The sequence below is a fragment of the Helianthus annuus genome, chromosome 17 (genome assembly GCF_002127325.2).
Source record: "Helianthus annuus cultivar XRQ/B chromosome 17, HanXRQr2.0-SUNRISE, whole genome shotgun sequence".
NCBI lineage: Eukaryota > Viridiplantae > Streptophyta > Magnoliopsida > Asterales > Asteraceae > Helianthus > Helianthus annuus.
Window position 1 is genome coordinate 188,804,887 of NC_035449.2, and position 18,088 is coordinate 188,822,974.

Genomic DNA, 18,088 nt, shown 5'->3' on the forward strand with positions numbered 1-18,088 from the left:
TTTATACACATAAGATAATTAACCGAAACCGATCCATAATCAATGGTTAACCGACCATCGGTTATGGTTAAGGTTAATACTTTTCAATTAACCGAACCCTCGGTTAACCGAATCCACGGTTAACCGACTTTGCATGCCCCTAAGCTTCTCATAAACCAATCGAGTTGATAGCAAATACGCCACGAATATAAACTACGAAAAAGGGACTTAAAACTCCCTCACATGAACCACACCACTGTTTTAACAAACAGAAGGTTAAGGCACATACTCGAAATTAGCTGATTCCCCAGAAACACGCCTTATCGAGTCATAAGTATCTACATCTACAACATAGATACTTATGATGGAGGGGCTGATAACATGGGTGTCCGGAAGCTCCCACTCAGCAAAGCTAGAAACAACAAGCTAGAAGCAATCACACCAATGACTAGCAGCTGGGAGCTCAAACACATACCAAGTCTCGAGGCTGCGAAGTCAAAGTGATGGGACTTCGTCCAAAAGTACATAAAGCAGCATCGAGACTCACAAAGCAGAACTCTCACTAAAGAGGCAAGGCTATTCACGCAAGCAACATTTTAGAGAATAAGACCTACCACAATGGGACGATGAGCTGTCGAGGAGGCTTCCCCAGGGCGGACACCTCTGCCTATATAAAAGGGCCTCCTCACAACTCCAAAGGTATCACATCTCTCTCTCTCTCTCTCTAAAACATCCTCTCACTTATGCTTAACTCCTAGAGAACCCTTTACTGATTCTCACGTCAGAGTCCAAACGCGGAAGGCCACCTCTTGCGTTAAGGTTAACGATGTTCTTTATTTGTATATTCCAATCAAGAAGCTACCTGCTGCTGGCCCTTCCCTCTGCTATACTGTTATTGTTTTAATAGTAACCGAACTGATACAAGTTGAACAACGTCAGTACTGATGCAAATATGTATTGCAATAATTAGAATTGATTTAAAATACGTATCAACATCCTCTTAAACATAAGTCTTTGCATAAAACCCTACCAATTTTAATTTTATTTTAATACACTACATTTTCCATGGAGGGGAATAGTGCCAGGTAGCTGCTTGACACTTCTCCATTGGTCCGTCAAATTACAATTTTGTCCCCTTTATATTTTACAGTTTTGTCATTTGTTTTATTTTTCCCCTCCCAGCCAAATTACGATTTTACCCTCTGTTCAAGTTTACAGTTTTACCATCATTTTCCCTTTTTTTCCTTATCAAATTACGATTTTGCCCAGTGTAAAAATTCAGTAATGTCATCGTTTTACCTTTTTTTGACAAAATTATGGTAGTGTTTATGTTTTAATTGGTTGACTCAGTGTAATTTTTATTCTTGCCAGGCGGCTGGCTGTCACACGCTCATTTGTCCTGAAAAATTACAATTTTACCCTAAGTTTAAAATTATAGTTTTTCCATCGTTTTAGTTTTTTTTAGAAGTATGGTAGTGTTTTGTTTTAATTGATTGAGTCGATGTACTTTTTTTTTGAGAATATGTTATGAGTAGTATGTACAAGTAACCGAAATACAGACGACATATTATGAGAGGGAAATATTCGGTTTGGTGCCATACAACGCCGGCGGGGAAATAATTAGGAAAGTAACAAACATAAGTCGCACCAACCTAAATCCGGATCCAAGCGCGGGGAATGAGATTATTAGTTTCAATTCAATTAGAAGGCTTCCGTGTTTTGTTTATTTCTTTCTTTTGTTACCAAATCTGTGAGGTTTTAGAATTCAAAACCCTAGCTTTCGCTCTTCGAATTCGAATGGCAAACCTCCCAATTCTTCAATTCGAAGACAAGATACTGGAAACCGTCAATCAAAACCCCGTGGTCGTCATTATCGGAGAGACCGGTTCAGGAAAAAGCACTCAACTCTCTCAAATCTTACACAGAAGCGGCTACACTAAATCCGGAGCCATCGCCGTCACCCAGCCCCGCCGTGTCGCCGCCGTATCCGTTTCCAGGTATCATAATCGCATTTGTTTCCTGGTTGAATATCACTCATTTATTTATTAATATTAATATTATTATTGTTATTGAATGTATAGGAGGGTTGCACAGGAGCTTGATGTCCGGTTAGGTGATGAAGTTGGTTATGCCATTAGATTTGAGGACAGGACTTCAGAGAGAACTTGTATTAAGTAGTAACCTAATTCTTTCTTTCTTTCACTATGCCACTTTTTTAACACTTCTTTCAAGTTATAATGATTTCTAATATAAAATTGCTACACAGGTATCTTACTGATGGAGTACTTCTTCGCGAAAGTCTTTCCGACCCGGAGCTTAAACAATATTCGGTGATTATACTGGATGAAGCTCATGAAAGGAGTCTAAACACGTAAGATCTCGTGTGGTATTCAGTAACCTAGAATGAGTTATATAAGCTTTATGATGTCATGCCATGCTAGGTTATTATCTTGGTGGAAGTTTTATCGTATTGTTTAGACGGTAAATGCAGAAAATCAGTGGTGGAGCTTGAATGGAAACTCGGTAGGGGCCGGACTCTAAAAATGCAAGGGCCAAACTTTAAAAAAAATCCAATATTTTACACTAAAAAACAATTTTTTTCGGAAATTTTCGGTAAAAATAATACTACGGGCGAAAAAATCGGTGAGGTCCGGGGCACCCCCGGGCCTCCACTATCCTCTGCCAATGCAGAAAATTAACCTATGCACTTTCGCCGAGTTCAAACATAAGGGTGTTAGGAGTGGAGTTGGCAAAGGGGGTTGCGGCGCGGCAAACACCGCCGCCAACCTTTGCCGATGCCGAAAATCAAGGGAATCGGTGGGTGCATGCCAACGCGGGGAGGATGATTGAGAGAGAGAGGGGGTATTGTGGGGTGGGGTCCATTCCAATCTCAACCAATCACACCTTTTTCCTTTTTTTTTAAATAGTTTACCACTTCACCAAGTGTCTAAACCATTGCCAACACTTTTGAGCATAGTTTACCACTTTGACATGGCACACTCTCATTGGTTGATTTTTTAGTTTGCCAATCTCAAGTGTTTAACCACTCCTAACACCCTAAGTTCTTGGACCTTAACAGTTAACACTATAAAATTTGTTAACATTTAAGGAGTCAAAGAAGAAGTCATCTGATTTACAAATATGTCCTTTTTAGCATGATTAAGTCTATAAACTTATAAAAAATAAGGCCCCTTTTTTCTATGATGAAGTCCCTAAACTTAAAAAAAAACTAAGGTCTTTTTTTGTATGATCAAGTTTCTAAAGTTTATATCATGACCTTTTTCATTGAGTTTTTGTAAGTTTAGGGGCTTCATCAGGCAAAAATAAAGTTCAAGGACTTATATACGGATCTAATCCATGATTGTATTTGTTTGTAGGGATATATTGATGGGGTTGATGAAGCGGTTGATTAGACTGCGTGCCTCCAATTTGAAAGTGTTGATCACTTCGGCTACACTTGATGGTGAAAAGGTGTCCAAATTTTTCTCTGACTGCCCAATTTTGAATGTTCCTGGGAAGTTGTACCCCGTAGAAATATCATATAGTTCAGAGCAACCCAAAAGTTATATCGAGTCTTCTTTGAGAAAAGCTATCGGTAAGCATAACTATATATATAACTTTTTCATTCATGCCTTGACCACTGGCGTTGTTTCATTCATTTGTTTTCACGTCTACAGTTCATATTCAGTAGATAATATGTTAGGGATGTTTTGACATTGCTTATTTAGACAGTGGCATTTTTAAAAGCAGACAGTACCTTTAAGCGTCTGATGAAGAAATGCGTGAATCACATCTGCTTATTTAGGGTGGAATGTAAATAAGCTACTTTAAGTAAGCAGTTTGAGCCTGTTTATTTACAGTTTTACCCTTCGAGTGACATTAGTTCTAAGCATATACTCATAAGCTGTTTAAATAAGCAATCCTGATTATTTTATGATAATTTGGTAGTTTGCTACTTCTTGGATTCTTACTCATAAGCTTTTTAAATAAACTTTGTTACAGACATACACGTTAATGAACCTGAAGGGGACATTTTGATATTTATGACTGGACAGGTAATTCATATATCAAGTCACACAGTATCTATTTTTGTTAGGGGTGTGCACGGTTCGGTTATTAGCATTATCCGTAACCGTAACCGAAGTCATTGGTTAATCGGTTCGGTTAATTCGGTTAATTTGTCGGTTTTTGGTTCGGTTCGGTTTGGTTAATTTTCGGTTAGTAACCAATTCAAACAAGGGCTAATTTTTTTGCTTAGAAATACATGTAATGGAGGTATAAATACATGAAATAGATGTATAAATACATGAAATGAATGTATAAATAAATGAAATGGAGGTATAAATGCATGAATAGATGTTTAAATACATAAAATGGAGGTATAAGTAAATGAAATGAAGGTATAAATAAATGAAATGAAGGCATAAATAAATGAAATAGAGGTATTAATACATGAAATGAAGGCATAAATAAAGTATAAAACATGAAATACATGAAATAGAGGTATAAAAGCTAGAAATATATAAAAAAATAAATGATTCGGTTCGGTTAATTTCGGTTAACCGATGGTAAAAAAAATATCCGTTAACCGACTTTCGGTTAATTCAGTTTCGGTTAATTTCGGTTCGGTTTTGTCGGTTTTTGGTTCGGTTTCGGTTAATGGTTCGGTTTTTGCACACCCCCAATTTTTGTTGTAATAACTAATAACTTATATTCTTCACAATGTACTTCTGTTATTTCTATTAAAGAGTGATGATCTTTTGTTTAGGATGACATAGAGAAATTGGTATCTAAATTGGAAGAAAAAATTCAAAGCCTCGAGGTAGGATCTTGTATGGATGCATTAGTCCTTCCGCTCCACGGCTCTTTGCCACCTGAAATGCAGGCAAGCTGTTATTTTCCTTTTTTTCACTTGTGGTTCTTATATGACTATATTATTATACAACCATTCGCGTTATAACTAATGATGCCTAAGTTCTATATGATTCTGCAGGTGCGAGTATTTAGTCCTCCACCTCCAAATTGTCGGCGTTTTATTGTGGCTACAAACATTGCTGAAACCTCTTTGACTGTTGATGGTGTTGTGTAAGTAACTTCACACTCGCAAGAGGGTTCGTTATCGTGTCAATTAACAACAAGGTTTTGATTCTAGAATGTTGCTTCATAATTCATAGGTATGTCATTGACTCTGGTTACGTGAAGCAACGACAGTATAATCCATCAACTGGAATGTATTCCCTTGATGTTGTTCAGATTAGCAGGTAATAATTAACGCCATCTGTTTGAGTTTACTTCTTATGATCTTTTTGAAGTTATAAGCGATCATGAGTTATTAATTGTAGGGTGCAAGCCAACCAACGAGCGGGACGAGCTGGGAGAACGAGACCTGGGAAGTGTTATCGTTTATACCCATTGGCTGTTTATCATGACAATTTGCTAGATGCTACGGTGCCTGAAATACAACGGTCTTCTCTAGCTGGAAGTGTTCTTTATTTGAAATCACTTGACCTTCCCGATATTGATATTCTTAAATTTGATTTTCTTGATTCACCTTCACGTAAGTTCTTTTCTTTGTGTTACTCTGTAATGAATTTAGTGGGCCGAGCTCGAGCTTTTAATGGGCCCACTTACACACTTAAAATGTCAAGTTTTTCCACTAACTAATAGGATGACCCTAATGACTTTTGTTGCAGTTGAGTCTTTACAAGATGCTCTTAAACAATTGTTTCTGATTGATGCTATAGATGAAAATGGCACCATCACGAGAATAGGAAAAACTATGTCAGGTATTGCATTTTATAACTAATAACATCATTTAGACCTATACTGACGTGTTTAATGTTTTTTTTTTTTTTGTGATAGAGCTTCCTTTGGAACCTTCACTAGCAAGGACTTTGATCGAGGCAAATGAGTACGATTGTTTGACCCAAGCTTTGACTGTAGCTGCTATGTTATCGGTTGAAGGTACATTGCTTCCTGGACGAAGGTATATTTTCAAGCATGTTACTTAGATGCATTATTATGGATGTCATAAATACAAATATTTTTGTAAATTGATAATCTATTATATATTGATTTGCAGTAAAAGCAGTAAAAGCACTGAGAAGAAGAGGAAGCATCCTCCTTCAGAGCTTCCGGATGGTTCAGGATGGGGTGATCACATTCAGTTACTTCAAATTTACGAGCTCTGGGACCAAACTGACTATAGTATTGACTGGTGCAAAGATAACAACTTACAGGTAGAAAATTAACGTACCATATATGTGTATATTCTCATGTTAGGTATATACACACTTTTTCTGAACTTCTCAGAATCACCATTGAGGATAATCAGAGCCCGTTTTAACTTTTCCAAAAATCAATAAACGGAACTAATGTGTTGTTCTGACGTGTCGGTGTCATGCTAATCTTTCTCGAAAGTTTGAACTTACGATACGCTTTGTTGAAATTGTTATATTCAGGTACGGGGGATGCTGTTCGCCAAAGATGTCCGTAAACAGCTGTCTCAGATAATGCAGAAGATTGCAAAAGGTTAGCCATAACCGACTTGAAGGTTACAGAGAATATGTTTACTTGTACTCAAGTTTTCAGTTTATAAAATTATAGAAGGATGTGTATGAAGTTAAGCGTTTTTTTTTTTTTTTTTTTTTTTTTTTTTTTAATATCAGGGAGCTTGGATGTAAGAAGAAAGGAAAGACGGAGAGATAGAGAACATGATTATAAGAATTTGAGGAAGTCTCTGTGTGTTGGCTATGCAAGCCAGCTGGCGGAAAGGTCCATTCGTCATAACGGTTATAAAACTCTTGGCTTCAAGTCTCAGCTTGTTCAGGTAATAAATTATAGAGTGAATTTCAAGGATTGTCCTTTATCATTATACCCATTTTCAGGCGCTGTCCTTTATGTTTAAAATTGACGAGTTTTGTCCTTTATGTTTTCATATCATACACGTTTTGTCCTTTAGGCCTAACCCAGTTAGTTTTTTCAGTTAAATTTGGTCATGTGCTTTGCACATGAAGGCATTTTTGTCAATTCAAAGGTTGCAGAAGCTTTGAGCTGTAAATCTGCCATTGAACTTACCTTTGAATTGACAAAAATGCCCTCATGTGTAAAGCATATGACCAAATTTAACTGAAAAAACTAACTAGGTTAGGCCTAAAGGACAAAACGTGTATGATATGAAAACATAAAGGACAAAACTCGTCAATTTTGAACATAAAGGACATCGCCTGAAAATTGGTATAAAGATAAAGGGCAATCCTTGAAATTCAGTCTAAATTATAATAATATATCTGCAAATAAACTGCACCAGTGGAAATGAATTTTATTGTTTTTCCTGATTATAGTAACCAACTTCATTTTTTTTTCTCTTTAGGTGCATCCTTCTTCTGTATTGCGGGAAGATGAGGAAGGAATGCTTCCAAATTATGTCGTATACCATGAACTTATTTCTACTTCACGCGCATTTATGCGTAATGTTTGTGAAGTAGAGATGCAATGGGTTACCCCAATATTGCAGAAGCTTGAGAAACTAAATGTCAACAAACTCAGGTACATAAATATTCCAGAAAATCGCTTCTTTAGAGCTACACACGTGTGTAACTTTGTATTAGTAATTTATACGTTTCTCTTTTGCAAGCGTACATTAAGTTTGGTACAAATCAAAATAGTAATGTGGAGAGTAGTTTTGGGACAACATATACATATATAGGTAGAGGATTCTGTAAAAAGTGCTCAAAGTGTATTATAACACTATATATAATACCTATGTAGCACGGGAACGGGTACGGGACTGGGGTACGGGGACGATACGGGTACGGGGAACGACAAAACTCAAAAATCCAAGATACGGGTACGGCAAAAAAATATAAAAAAAAAATAAAAAATATATTAAACAAAGTCTAAAATAGATATATATTGATGTAAAGTGTAAACTCCAAAAACACTACATCAACCATAGGTAATTAATTATCAATAATAAAATCATTTTCAAATTCCAAAAGCACTACTTGATATACTCCTACCGAACCTTGTTTTCGATTTTAGTCACATTTACCAGCTAACGGTTTCTTATACATTTTTACTGATATTTGTTTTAAGTTATGAAACTTTATTATAAAAAATACATAACAAACAAGCAGAAACCTAAATATATGTAAAAAAAATACAAAACCACATTTATTAATAATGTTGTAACTAAAAAAAGTAATAATGAAATTAAAGGCACGAGTTAACATAATAATAATATTAATAATTGATTAGTTTTATAAATTAATTTATCAAATATTAAAGTTCACGTAGTTTTAGAAGCAACTATTATCTATTAACCATTTTACTAAATGGGTCAATACTTGGTAGATTTTATATTGGGCTGCAAGCCTGCAAGTAAAAGCCCAGTTAATAAAATAAATAACCTAGTTTATCTCTTTCTTCTTCCATCCTACCCTACACAGCAGCCGTTCGTTAACCAGCAATGAACACACCTGCCGGAACAGCAACTGTTAACCAGCATGGAGCCATGAGTACCCGTCAGACGATGGCCGGAGTTCCACTGTTGCCTGCCGTCCCTGAAACGTCGAACGGCCGTCCCTGAAACGTCGAACTGTCGTCCCCGCTTTCCTGGAAGCGTTTCGATGTCGTCCCCAAATTCCCGGAAACGTTTGGGGGACGTCCCCATGGCGTTTCCGTCGCGTTTCCGTCCCCATACCGTCCCCGGGACGGGTACTCATGGTTCCAAGCCGTCCCCGTGCTACATAGTATAATACTATATAACACCATATAAACACGGTATAACAATATGTAACATCATATAATACCATATAACACTATGTAACACTATATAACATTATATAACAAATATAACACTATACATCTATCATAGACATGCTATCAGACAAACTATAGTGTTATATTTGTTATGGTGTTACATATTGTTATACGGTGTTTATATGGTGTTATATAGTATTATATATAGTGTTATAATACACTTCTCACACTTCTCACACTTTAGGCCCTTTTTACATTATCCTTACCCTATATATATATATACACACACACACATATACATACTTTCTCCGTCTCAAAATTGATATAAATAATTAGACCGTTATATATCGATTTTGCCTGCATATCTATATTTATTGATTTCATTACTATCTTGGAAGCAGTGGTGGATCCAACCAGCCCGTGGAGAACACACAAGAGGACCAGAATATTCCCAAGAAAGAGGGACTCACTGATGACTCCAGCAGTAGAATACAAGCAGCTCGGGACCGGTTTCTTGCCCGTAAAGCAAATAAATAGAAACTTTTGGTACCCTCATTTATGGCAACTGTCAAATTTAACCCCCAAAATGCAGAGTACAGAAACATGCATTTTGTAATAGAGAATTTTTTAATCTATTGGAGACTCAATACTGACATGTAAATTTCTTCTATAGGGTTGTTTTGGTAGTTATACTAAACTATGTCCCAACATCATAGTTGTAATTTTTTAATGTGGTAATTTGACCATGACACACGGCCTTTTTCAATTTTGACTTTTTTTATGATGAGGTAGTTTTATCATTGTTAAAGCTAGGGCTTTAAAGAAGAATGGGATTATTATTATTTTGTTTTTCTTACACGAATTCTAAATCCAATTCGTTTAAATCTCAACTTTTTTCACAACTAATACTTTTAAAAATAGTTGTGTTGATAACAAGGGGAGTGTAAATCATACAAGCATTCAGATTTTTTTTTTAAAAAAATTGTTAGAATTTTGAAAAAAAAAAATCCAAGAAACGTGTATCAACTTATGTCGGACCTATATATGATATACAACACTAAGAAATACAATGTTTTAAAATTCGGTTTTTTAATCATACCGGATTAGGCACAAAAATGGTTTAACGGGTTGAACCGGGTTTTATCGGGCGGTTCAACCGGGTTAACTAGTTAACTGTATAATTCCATAAATTACAACATCAACTCAAAAAATAATCTAAAATTGGATGTAGATGTAAATTTGAAACGAATGATGGAGTGATGGAAGTCTAGAACAAGTCATGATTGATGGATTGATGTAGTAAGTTTTGAATTTTGATCGATGGAGATTAAAATATTAAAGGTCGTAGATGAAAGTTGAAAGTAAACATGAAGATGGGCTGATAAAAAGTAAAATCCTAACCCAAAAACAGACCTAAGCCGGTACCGGTATAACGGTTCAAACTGGTATACTGGATTTTAGCGGCAGTAAAAAGTCGATGTCGTTTCTCCTACTTACTGGGGTGTTTCGGACCGGATTTAAATTCGAAAATGGTAAAACCGGTATAACCGGCCACTATTTACCGGTTTTAAAACATTGAAGAAATATATTACCCTATATACTTAAACTAGAAAGTCGGTGGCAAAGGCCACCGACAAACCACCTCAAAATTATAATTTTGTCTTTCATAATTTTTTATTTTGGCTCTCTCATTTTTTAACCAATTTGTTTTCCACCAAAAACTTACACAATAATAAATCTATCATCTAAATTTCTAACTTTTCACTTTTACTTCCTTGGTTTTTAATTTTTTTTCTTTTTTTCCCTTTGTGTTTTTAGTTTATATCACGTTTACATGTTGCTATAAATTCGAAACGGGTAGTTGGTTCGTCACAACTTAATACATTTCGTTTAATCGTACCGTATCTTTATACGTTTCTTTCGTGTGCTTAAGCACGTTAATGTCACTGTGCCAACGCGCTTAACGAACGATAATGTGCCCCTTAAATGTCACGCCACAACGCGCGAGCACCTTATTTTCATTCTTTAACTTAAAAAAAAATCGTTTCCTCATGTGCTTATTTTTATGGATATTTCGGTACGTATTCATGTATCGTCGATGAACGTAAACAGTACACATTTACGTTTCGACCTAAAGTTTTCCTAAAAATGAGTCGGGTCTAATATAATATGTTTTCATGCCTATTTTTATGTATGTTTTAGGTTGTTATACGTTTTGATGCAAACACTTTATTTTCTCACATGTTCATTTTTGTATGTACATGTCAATATAAATTCATGTTAATGAACATGGTCAAATATAATATGTTTTCGTGCTTATTTTTATGTATGTTTTTAGTTGGTTTATGATTTACATACGAGTCACTATGCATATGATGCCGCTAAGTCTTAATGAAAATGTAAGGGTTGTGTAGTAATTAGGTGGAACCCCACTATATGAACCAACCCGGTTTGGAATTTGTTATTTAAGTTAAATGCTTATATAAGTTACATTGATTTATATCAGATACATCAAAACACACGTTTTTATATGGTTGACACATTACATAACGTTTGCGCTAATCTGTTTGATGTTTGTGATGTACCCGCGCCGCAACGTGCGTGACCTTATTACTAGTTCTATTAAAGGAACAACATATGTTATGAGTTATTACTTATAAATACGTTTCAATCAATCACGTTCACAATAAAAAAAAAAAAAATCAATCAATCATGATTTATATGTTACCCCTTATAGTGTGGTCATAACCCATAAGAAATTTCAATCTTGAAGATGAAGACAAGTGCAACTTTCCCAAATAGACTCCACCACATTATTATTATTAAACCACCCCTGAATAGTAACAACAACAATAATAATGCAGTTTCTTCTTGTCTTCACCATCTTCAATCCTTCAACTTTCTCATGCTTCAATCAAGATCCCATTTTTACACAAAACCCACAAGTTTTTTCCACTAATGTCATCAGAAAACCACCCCCAAATCCAATTCTTACACGACCAAGACGAAACACTGAGCAGTGATCTAAACGGGTGTCTCGAAAGATTGGATTTTTACATGTTATTATTGGGATTCAACCAATCTTCAGTTTTGCGAATTGGGATTACATGGGTTACGTTTGTTCTGATCGGAATTGTGGTTCCTGTTGGGGTGGTGGTTCTAATGCCCACCAACTGTTTGAAATGTGACCTGTATCAAGTTGAAGGCTTTGAGCTTGTTGTTGTGTCTTCACATGCTTCTTTGGCTGCTTCTGCTCTGCTTTGCCTTTCACATAATCTTAGGAAATATGGGATTAGAAAGTTTTTGTTTGTTGATCAGTATAATGGCTATGTTGAGAGATTTTCAAGGGAGTATGTTCACAAGATTTCTGTAAGTGAACTACCATCATGTGTGTCCCTTTTTAGCATTTACATATACAGTGTAAGGTTCATTGGGGAACACTAAAAAAGTGGGGAACAGTGGGGAACTGACTCAAACGAACTCCGATTGGACTCATTCCAGCGGCGTTGGAACCGTCTCGTCGAACCCTAACTAGGATCTCTTAACCCTAAACCCAAAATAATAACCCCTAAACCCTAAATATATTAGGGTTTGGCTTTTAGGGTTTGGCTTTTAGGGTTTAGCTTTAGGGTTTAGCCTTAGGGTTTAGCTTTAGGGTTTAGCTTTAGGGTTTAGGGTTTAGCCTTTAGGGTTTAGCTTTAGGTTTAGCCTTTAGGGCTTAGCTTTTAGGGTTTATAGTCTAGATTTTACGGTTTAGCTTAGGTTTTAGCCTTATTTTTTAGCTTTAGGGTTTAGAGTTTAAGAGTTAGGATTTAGGGTTTAGGGTTTAGGGTTAAGAGGTCCTAGTTAGGGTTCGACGAGCCGGTTCCAACGCCGCTGGAATGACTCCAATCGGAGTTCGTTTGAGCCGGTTCCCCGATGTTCCCCACTTTTTTAGTGTTCCCCAATGAACCTTCCCCTACATATACATTACTTTATTACATGTTTTCAGTGGCGGAACCAGAACGATTTAATTAGAGGGTCATAAGCTTATATTCTATACTGGTTCAAATTAGGGGTCCATCTCTAAGATAATTTGTTCTTCAAAAACTCAAAATTTATAAATAAAAGAGTTAAATGTCATTTTAGTCCCTGTGATTTGGGCCATTTTGCCAGTTTAGTCCAAAGGTTTCATTTTTAACTTGTGGGTCCAAAAAGGTTTTACAGTTGCCATTTTAGTCCACTGGGTTAACTTCATCCATTTTTTCTGTTAACGAGAAGGCCAATTTGGTCATTTTGTATGTAATTCTGTTAACTAAAAGGGCAATTCAGCCATATAAAATGACCGAATTGGCCTTCTCGTTAACAGAAAAAACGGATGAAGTTAACCCAGTGGACTAAAATGGCAACTGTGAAACCTTTTTGGACCCACAGGTTAAAAATAAAACCTTTGGACTAAACTGGCAAAATGACCCAAACCACAGGGACTAAAATGGCATTTAACTCAATAAAAATTCCAAAAGTTCCGGTGACCGGAGGGTCAACGGACCCTCTTGACCCCCCTTTGGTTCCGCCCCTGCATGTTTTAGTGAACCTATTTTGGATAATAATAATTAAGGTGACCATGATAAACTTTAGGCATAAAGTTGAATTTGATCTGCAGGCTTATAAGAGGTTTAAGTGCAATAATTGGTTTTGAGTGTTTGGGTGAAGTTATAATCCTATGATTAAATAGGTTTAAATAATCAGATTTGGAACACAAGAAGCTTTTTGTCAGAAATTTGATTATTAAAATAAATGTTAAATCACCTGCCTTTCTCTAGCTTTAATAAAGTGATTATCATATGTTCAGATTCTTTGGTCAATATAATCACTTTAAAAAGGCACATCCATACATGATACATCCTCTAATCCCCTCATAAAGCTCCACCACAGATTTGCTTCTTTTTAAAAGAGGTCAACAATCAATAAATAAACATGCTTGTAGGTAGAGGATCCTGTACATTAATCCAGAAGTGTGAGAAATGTATTATAATACTATGTAACACCATATAAACACCGTATAACAATATGTAACACCATATAACACTATGTAACAAATATAACACTATAGTTTGTCTGATAGCATGTCTATGATAGATATATAGTGTTATATATTGTTATATAGTGTCATATAGTGTTACATAGTGTTATATGGTGTTATATGGTGTTACATAGTGTTATACGGTGTATATATAGTGTTATAATACACTTCTCACACTTCTGAATTAATGTACACTATCCCTACCCCATGCTTGTATATCATCAAATGTTGAAGCATATTATATTTGATTTTTTTTTTAATTTAACCTCACTATGCTTCAGAGCCATATTCTCTGTCTGGAATCCATTTTTTACTAATTCAACACAAGTTCCGTACGAACATTTAGGGCTGTTTGCTTCTTTTTTTTAAAGTCACTTGAAAAGTAAGAGATAACATCTAAATACTGGAGTATTCAAACTACTTAGAAAAAATGAGCTGAACAAAATAGCATGTATAATGTGGTTGGTTTTAAAAAGCGCGCGCAAGGCGCATCAAGGCGCAGGGCCTGGGGCTTTTTTGCTTCTCGCCTTGTGTAATTACAGGAAGCGACCAAAAGGCGCATTTTTTGATCTTTTTTTTTGTGGGCTTTTTGGCCTGAAGCGCGCGCCTCATGTAACTTAGGCGTTTTACTGCATAAAAATGTTGTACCTTGGGTTTTTTGACTTGTACATGTAACTAAAATGGTATAAAAGCCTTACTTATAGCTATATTTTGGTTAAAGGAAGCTAAAAACCTGTGGGATATATAAAAAAAATTATATAAACATCTTGCGCCTCGGGTACGAAAAGCCCACCGCTTTTGCTCTTTGCGCTTTGCGCCTCAATTTTAGACCTCGTCACTTTTGTGCGCCTCTCGCTTTTTAAAACCAAGATAATGTGTATTTTTTGGTGTTATGGGTGTTTGGGATTGCTTATTTGATTTTAAAGAACTTATGTTATGCATGTAAGCAAAAGTAGGTAATCAACTTATTTTTTACCGTGTGGGTAAACTTGTAATTAAGTTCATCAAGAATAATCAGTATTATAAATAATGTCAAACTGCTTGTTGAAAACAACTTATTACATCCCAAAATAAACAGTTAAGCTCATAAGCATAACCACTTTTTTCATTCAGGCACTCAAAATTGCCTATTTAATTTAAAGAGTAAATTACAAAAATCGTCCTTTATGTATCTCACTTATTGCAAACTGTGTCCTTTGTCTTTAATAATTACAGAAAACATATTCGATGTTTGCAAACCTTTGCAAGTTATGTCCTTTAGCCCTAACTCAGTTAACTTTTTGTAATTAAATCTGACCAAATGGACCCACATGAGGGTATTTTGGTCATTTTACTCTCATGTGGGGTCCATTTCGTCATATTTAACCACAAAAATACCCTCATGTGGGGTCCATCTGGTCAGATTTAACCACAAAAATTAACTAAGTTAGGGCCAAAGGACATAACTTGCAAGGGTTTGCAAACATCGAGTACGTTTTCTATAATTATTGAAGACAAAGGACACAGTTTGCAATAAGTGACATACATAAAGGACGATTTTTGTAATTTACTCTAATTTAAAAAAAAACATATACTCAGGAATCTAATATCTATGCATCTTTTTGAAGAATTATGAATCTCTGATCAATTGATTAAAATTTTGAATTTGTGATCATTTAATTAAATTGTGAATTTATGATCAATTAAGAGTGAATTGCAAGTTTTGTCCTTTATCTTTAGGTCATTTTGCCAGTTTTGTCCTTTATGTTTAAATTTGACGAGTTTTGTCCTTTATGTTTAAAAGTCAAGCACGTTTTACCCTTTGGGCCTTAAAAATCAAGCACGTTTTGTCCTTTATGTTTAAAAATCAAGCACGTTTTGTCCTTTATGTTTAAAAAATCAAGCACGTTTTGTCCTTAAAAATCAAGCACGTTTTGCCCCAAAGGGTAAAACGTGCTTGATTTTCAAACATAAAGGACAAAACTCGTCAAATTTAAACATAAAGGACAAAACTTGCAAGATGGCCTAAAGATAAAGGACAAAACTTGCAATTCACTCGATCAATTAATTAGCATTTTGATGGTAATTTACAGGAATCTAAGCGCGCACTAGTATTGTGGTTTCTTCCATGTCTTCTCTTAAAACTTTCTCGAGAAGTTATCCGCATGATGTACATGCGACACGAATCATGGTGGCGATCTTGTGGCATCTTGGTAACGTTGACTTTCTCATGGACGTACGTGACGATGATCTTTCTATCGTCATGTTTAGTGTTCCATCTGGTCTGCAATTTACAAATTATCCACTTTGATGATTATGGAAATCTTTTGGAAAGAGAAACTGATGTTTTAGTATTCATTGAAGAACATGCACGATTACGCCATCATCTATCGAAAATAAGCCACCGGTTTCGGATTTATCTTCTGCTTGTGTTCTTAGTAGTCACGTCGAGCCAGTTTGCTACTTTATTCCAAATCACAGAGTTTAGGGATAAAGTTACGTTCGTAAATGGTGGTGATTTTGCGGTAAGTTCAATTTATACTTGCGTTTTTATGGTCCATTTGAATTTTATAGAAACATGTCACTTTTGTCCTGACTCCTGACTCCTGACTCCTGACTCCTGACTCCTGACTCCTGACTCCTGACTTAGCATTGTGTCACTGTTCCATATAAAGGACAACTTTTTTATGCCTTGAAGGATATTTTGCGAAGAGTAAAATGTTATTTTCGTCCCTGAGGTTTGGCTACTTTTGCGACTTTCGTCGAAAGGTTTGTTTTTTCGCATTTGGATCCAAAAGGTTTGAAATCTTGCCATTTTCATCTGACTCGTTAACTCCATCCATTTATTAACGTTAAATCATGGGTATTTTCGTCTTTTTAGACATTTTTTGTGATGATTAAAAGGTTTGGGTGGGGAGAAAGTCAACAGAGGTGGATCTTTATTTCTTATAGTGTTTTTTATTTGAATAAAAATGTCTAAAAAGACGGAAATGCCCCTCATTTAACGGATAAAATGGATGGAGTTATTGAGTCGGATGAAAATAGCAAGATTTCAAACCTTTTGGATGCAGATGCGGAAAAACAAACCTTTGGACGAAAGTCGCAAAAGTAGCCAAACCTCAGGGACGAAAATGGCATTTTACTCTTTTGCTTTTGCATATATAATATTTCCCCCAAAAATCATGTGTCATGTACTCACCCATGTCACTATGTCAGTAACACATTATATATCTTGTATCAAAAAAGTACTAAATGAGTATATTTGAATTCAAAAGTCATAGGGTACATGTGTAATCGTCCCATATAAATCCGCGCTTCTTTTTTGGCAGGTGTCGTCGATTGCGCAAGTTATGGGAGTAATTTTTTGCTTAAATGCTGCAGCGAAGATTTCGCACAGGGCACAAGGAATTGCATCATTAGCAAGTAGGTGGCATGCTTTAGCTTCATGTGAGGCGGATGATACGTCTCAAATCGCGTTTTCCAATATAAACGGAAATTTTGATGCCGCAAGTACTTTGTTAAGATCGGTTTCTCTAGAAAGTGATACGGAAGCTACGAGTTATATTCCACTGCCAACAAATGCACAACTCGCATCTTATTTTTCGTCTTATCACAGGCGACAAGCATTTCGTAAGTAAATAACTAATTTTATGATTCTGAGTATGTGCACATGAAAATACAATACTAAATTTTTTTTTTTTTTTTTTTTAAGAGAACAATATCATTCCACACGAAAAAGGGCAATTACTAAACTTCTGTGCAGTTATGTATTTGCAGAATAATCCAGGTGGAATTACTTTGTACGGTTGGACAGTTGACCGAAGTCTTATAAACACGATCTTCTTCATCGAGTTGTCGCTTGTGCTCTTTGTACTTGGAAGAACAACCGTATTTACCACAACCAATTGATTTTCTTTATTTTTATCCTGTAATTTACAGTTAGTCTCAAGATTTTTTTTTTTTTTTTTTTTTTTTTTTTTTTTTTTTTTTTTTTTTTTTTTTTGTGTCATACCGAGCTCGGACTGTTTTATCAGCAGGATTTTGACCATGAGAATGCAATTGGGGTCAACACAAGCCTGTCTTTTATACATGTATATGAGGAGGTAAAGCAGTTTATAGTTTTTTTATGTATAGATGATGAAATATATATAAAATATATAAATACTGTGAAGACATTCTATATGCCAAAATTTTAGTACTTTTATGATAGTTTTATATAGTATAAGGGGTTATATGATATTAGGCAGTAGTTCATGGGGGTTTAGTTGTTAGGGGTATCGGATCAGAGTAGGCTCGAGCGGAAGC

The 18,088-nt window shown here is 35.5% G+C and overlaps 2 protein-coding genes across 3 annotated transcripts; both read left to right on the forward strand.

Moving 5' to 3' along the window:
- Positions 1-1,637: 1,637 nt before the first annotated feature.
- Positions 1,638-9,493, forward strand: LOC110921441 (probable pre-mRNA-splicing factor ATP-dependent RNA helicase DEAH4). The gene is made up of 16 exons (XM_022165763.2): positions 1,638-1,976; positions 2,061-2,153; positions 2,246-2,350; positions 3,357-3,574; positions 3,982-4,034; positions 4,748-4,864; positions 4,973-5,064; positions 5,154-5,240; positions 5,322-5,536; positions 5,673-5,765; positions 5,842-5,965; positions 6,062-6,218; positions 6,441-6,510; positions 6,648-6,808; positions 7,352-7,527; positions 9,144-9,493. Exons 1-16 carry the CDS (start codon positions 1,657-1,659, stop codon positions 9,277-9,279), a joined length of 2,217 nt encoding a protein of 738 aa, XP_022021455.1. The 5' UTR covers positions 1,638-1,656; the 3' UTR covers positions 9,280-9,493.
- A 2,012-nt stretch (positions 9,494-11,505) lies between these two features.
- Positions 11,506-17,905, forward strand: LOC110922541. 2 transcript variants are annotated; one of them, XM_022166828.2, is made up of 4 exons: positions 11,506-12,111; positions 15,877-16,308; positions 17,113-17,413; positions 17,547-17,905. In XM_022166828.2, the coding sequence occupies exons 1-4, from the start codon at positions 11,701-11,703 to the stop codon at positions 17,690-17,692; spliced, it is 1,290 nt and encodes a 429-aa protein (XP_022022520.1). In that variant the 5' UTR covers positions 11,506-11,700; the 3' UTR covers positions 17,693-17,905. The 2 variants fall into 2 exon arrangements, with proteins under 2 accessions (XP_022022520.1, XP_022022521.1); XM_022166829.2 differs by having other exon boundaries at positions 17,561-17,670.
- The last annotated feature ends 183 nt before the right edge of the window (positions 17,906-18,088 follow it).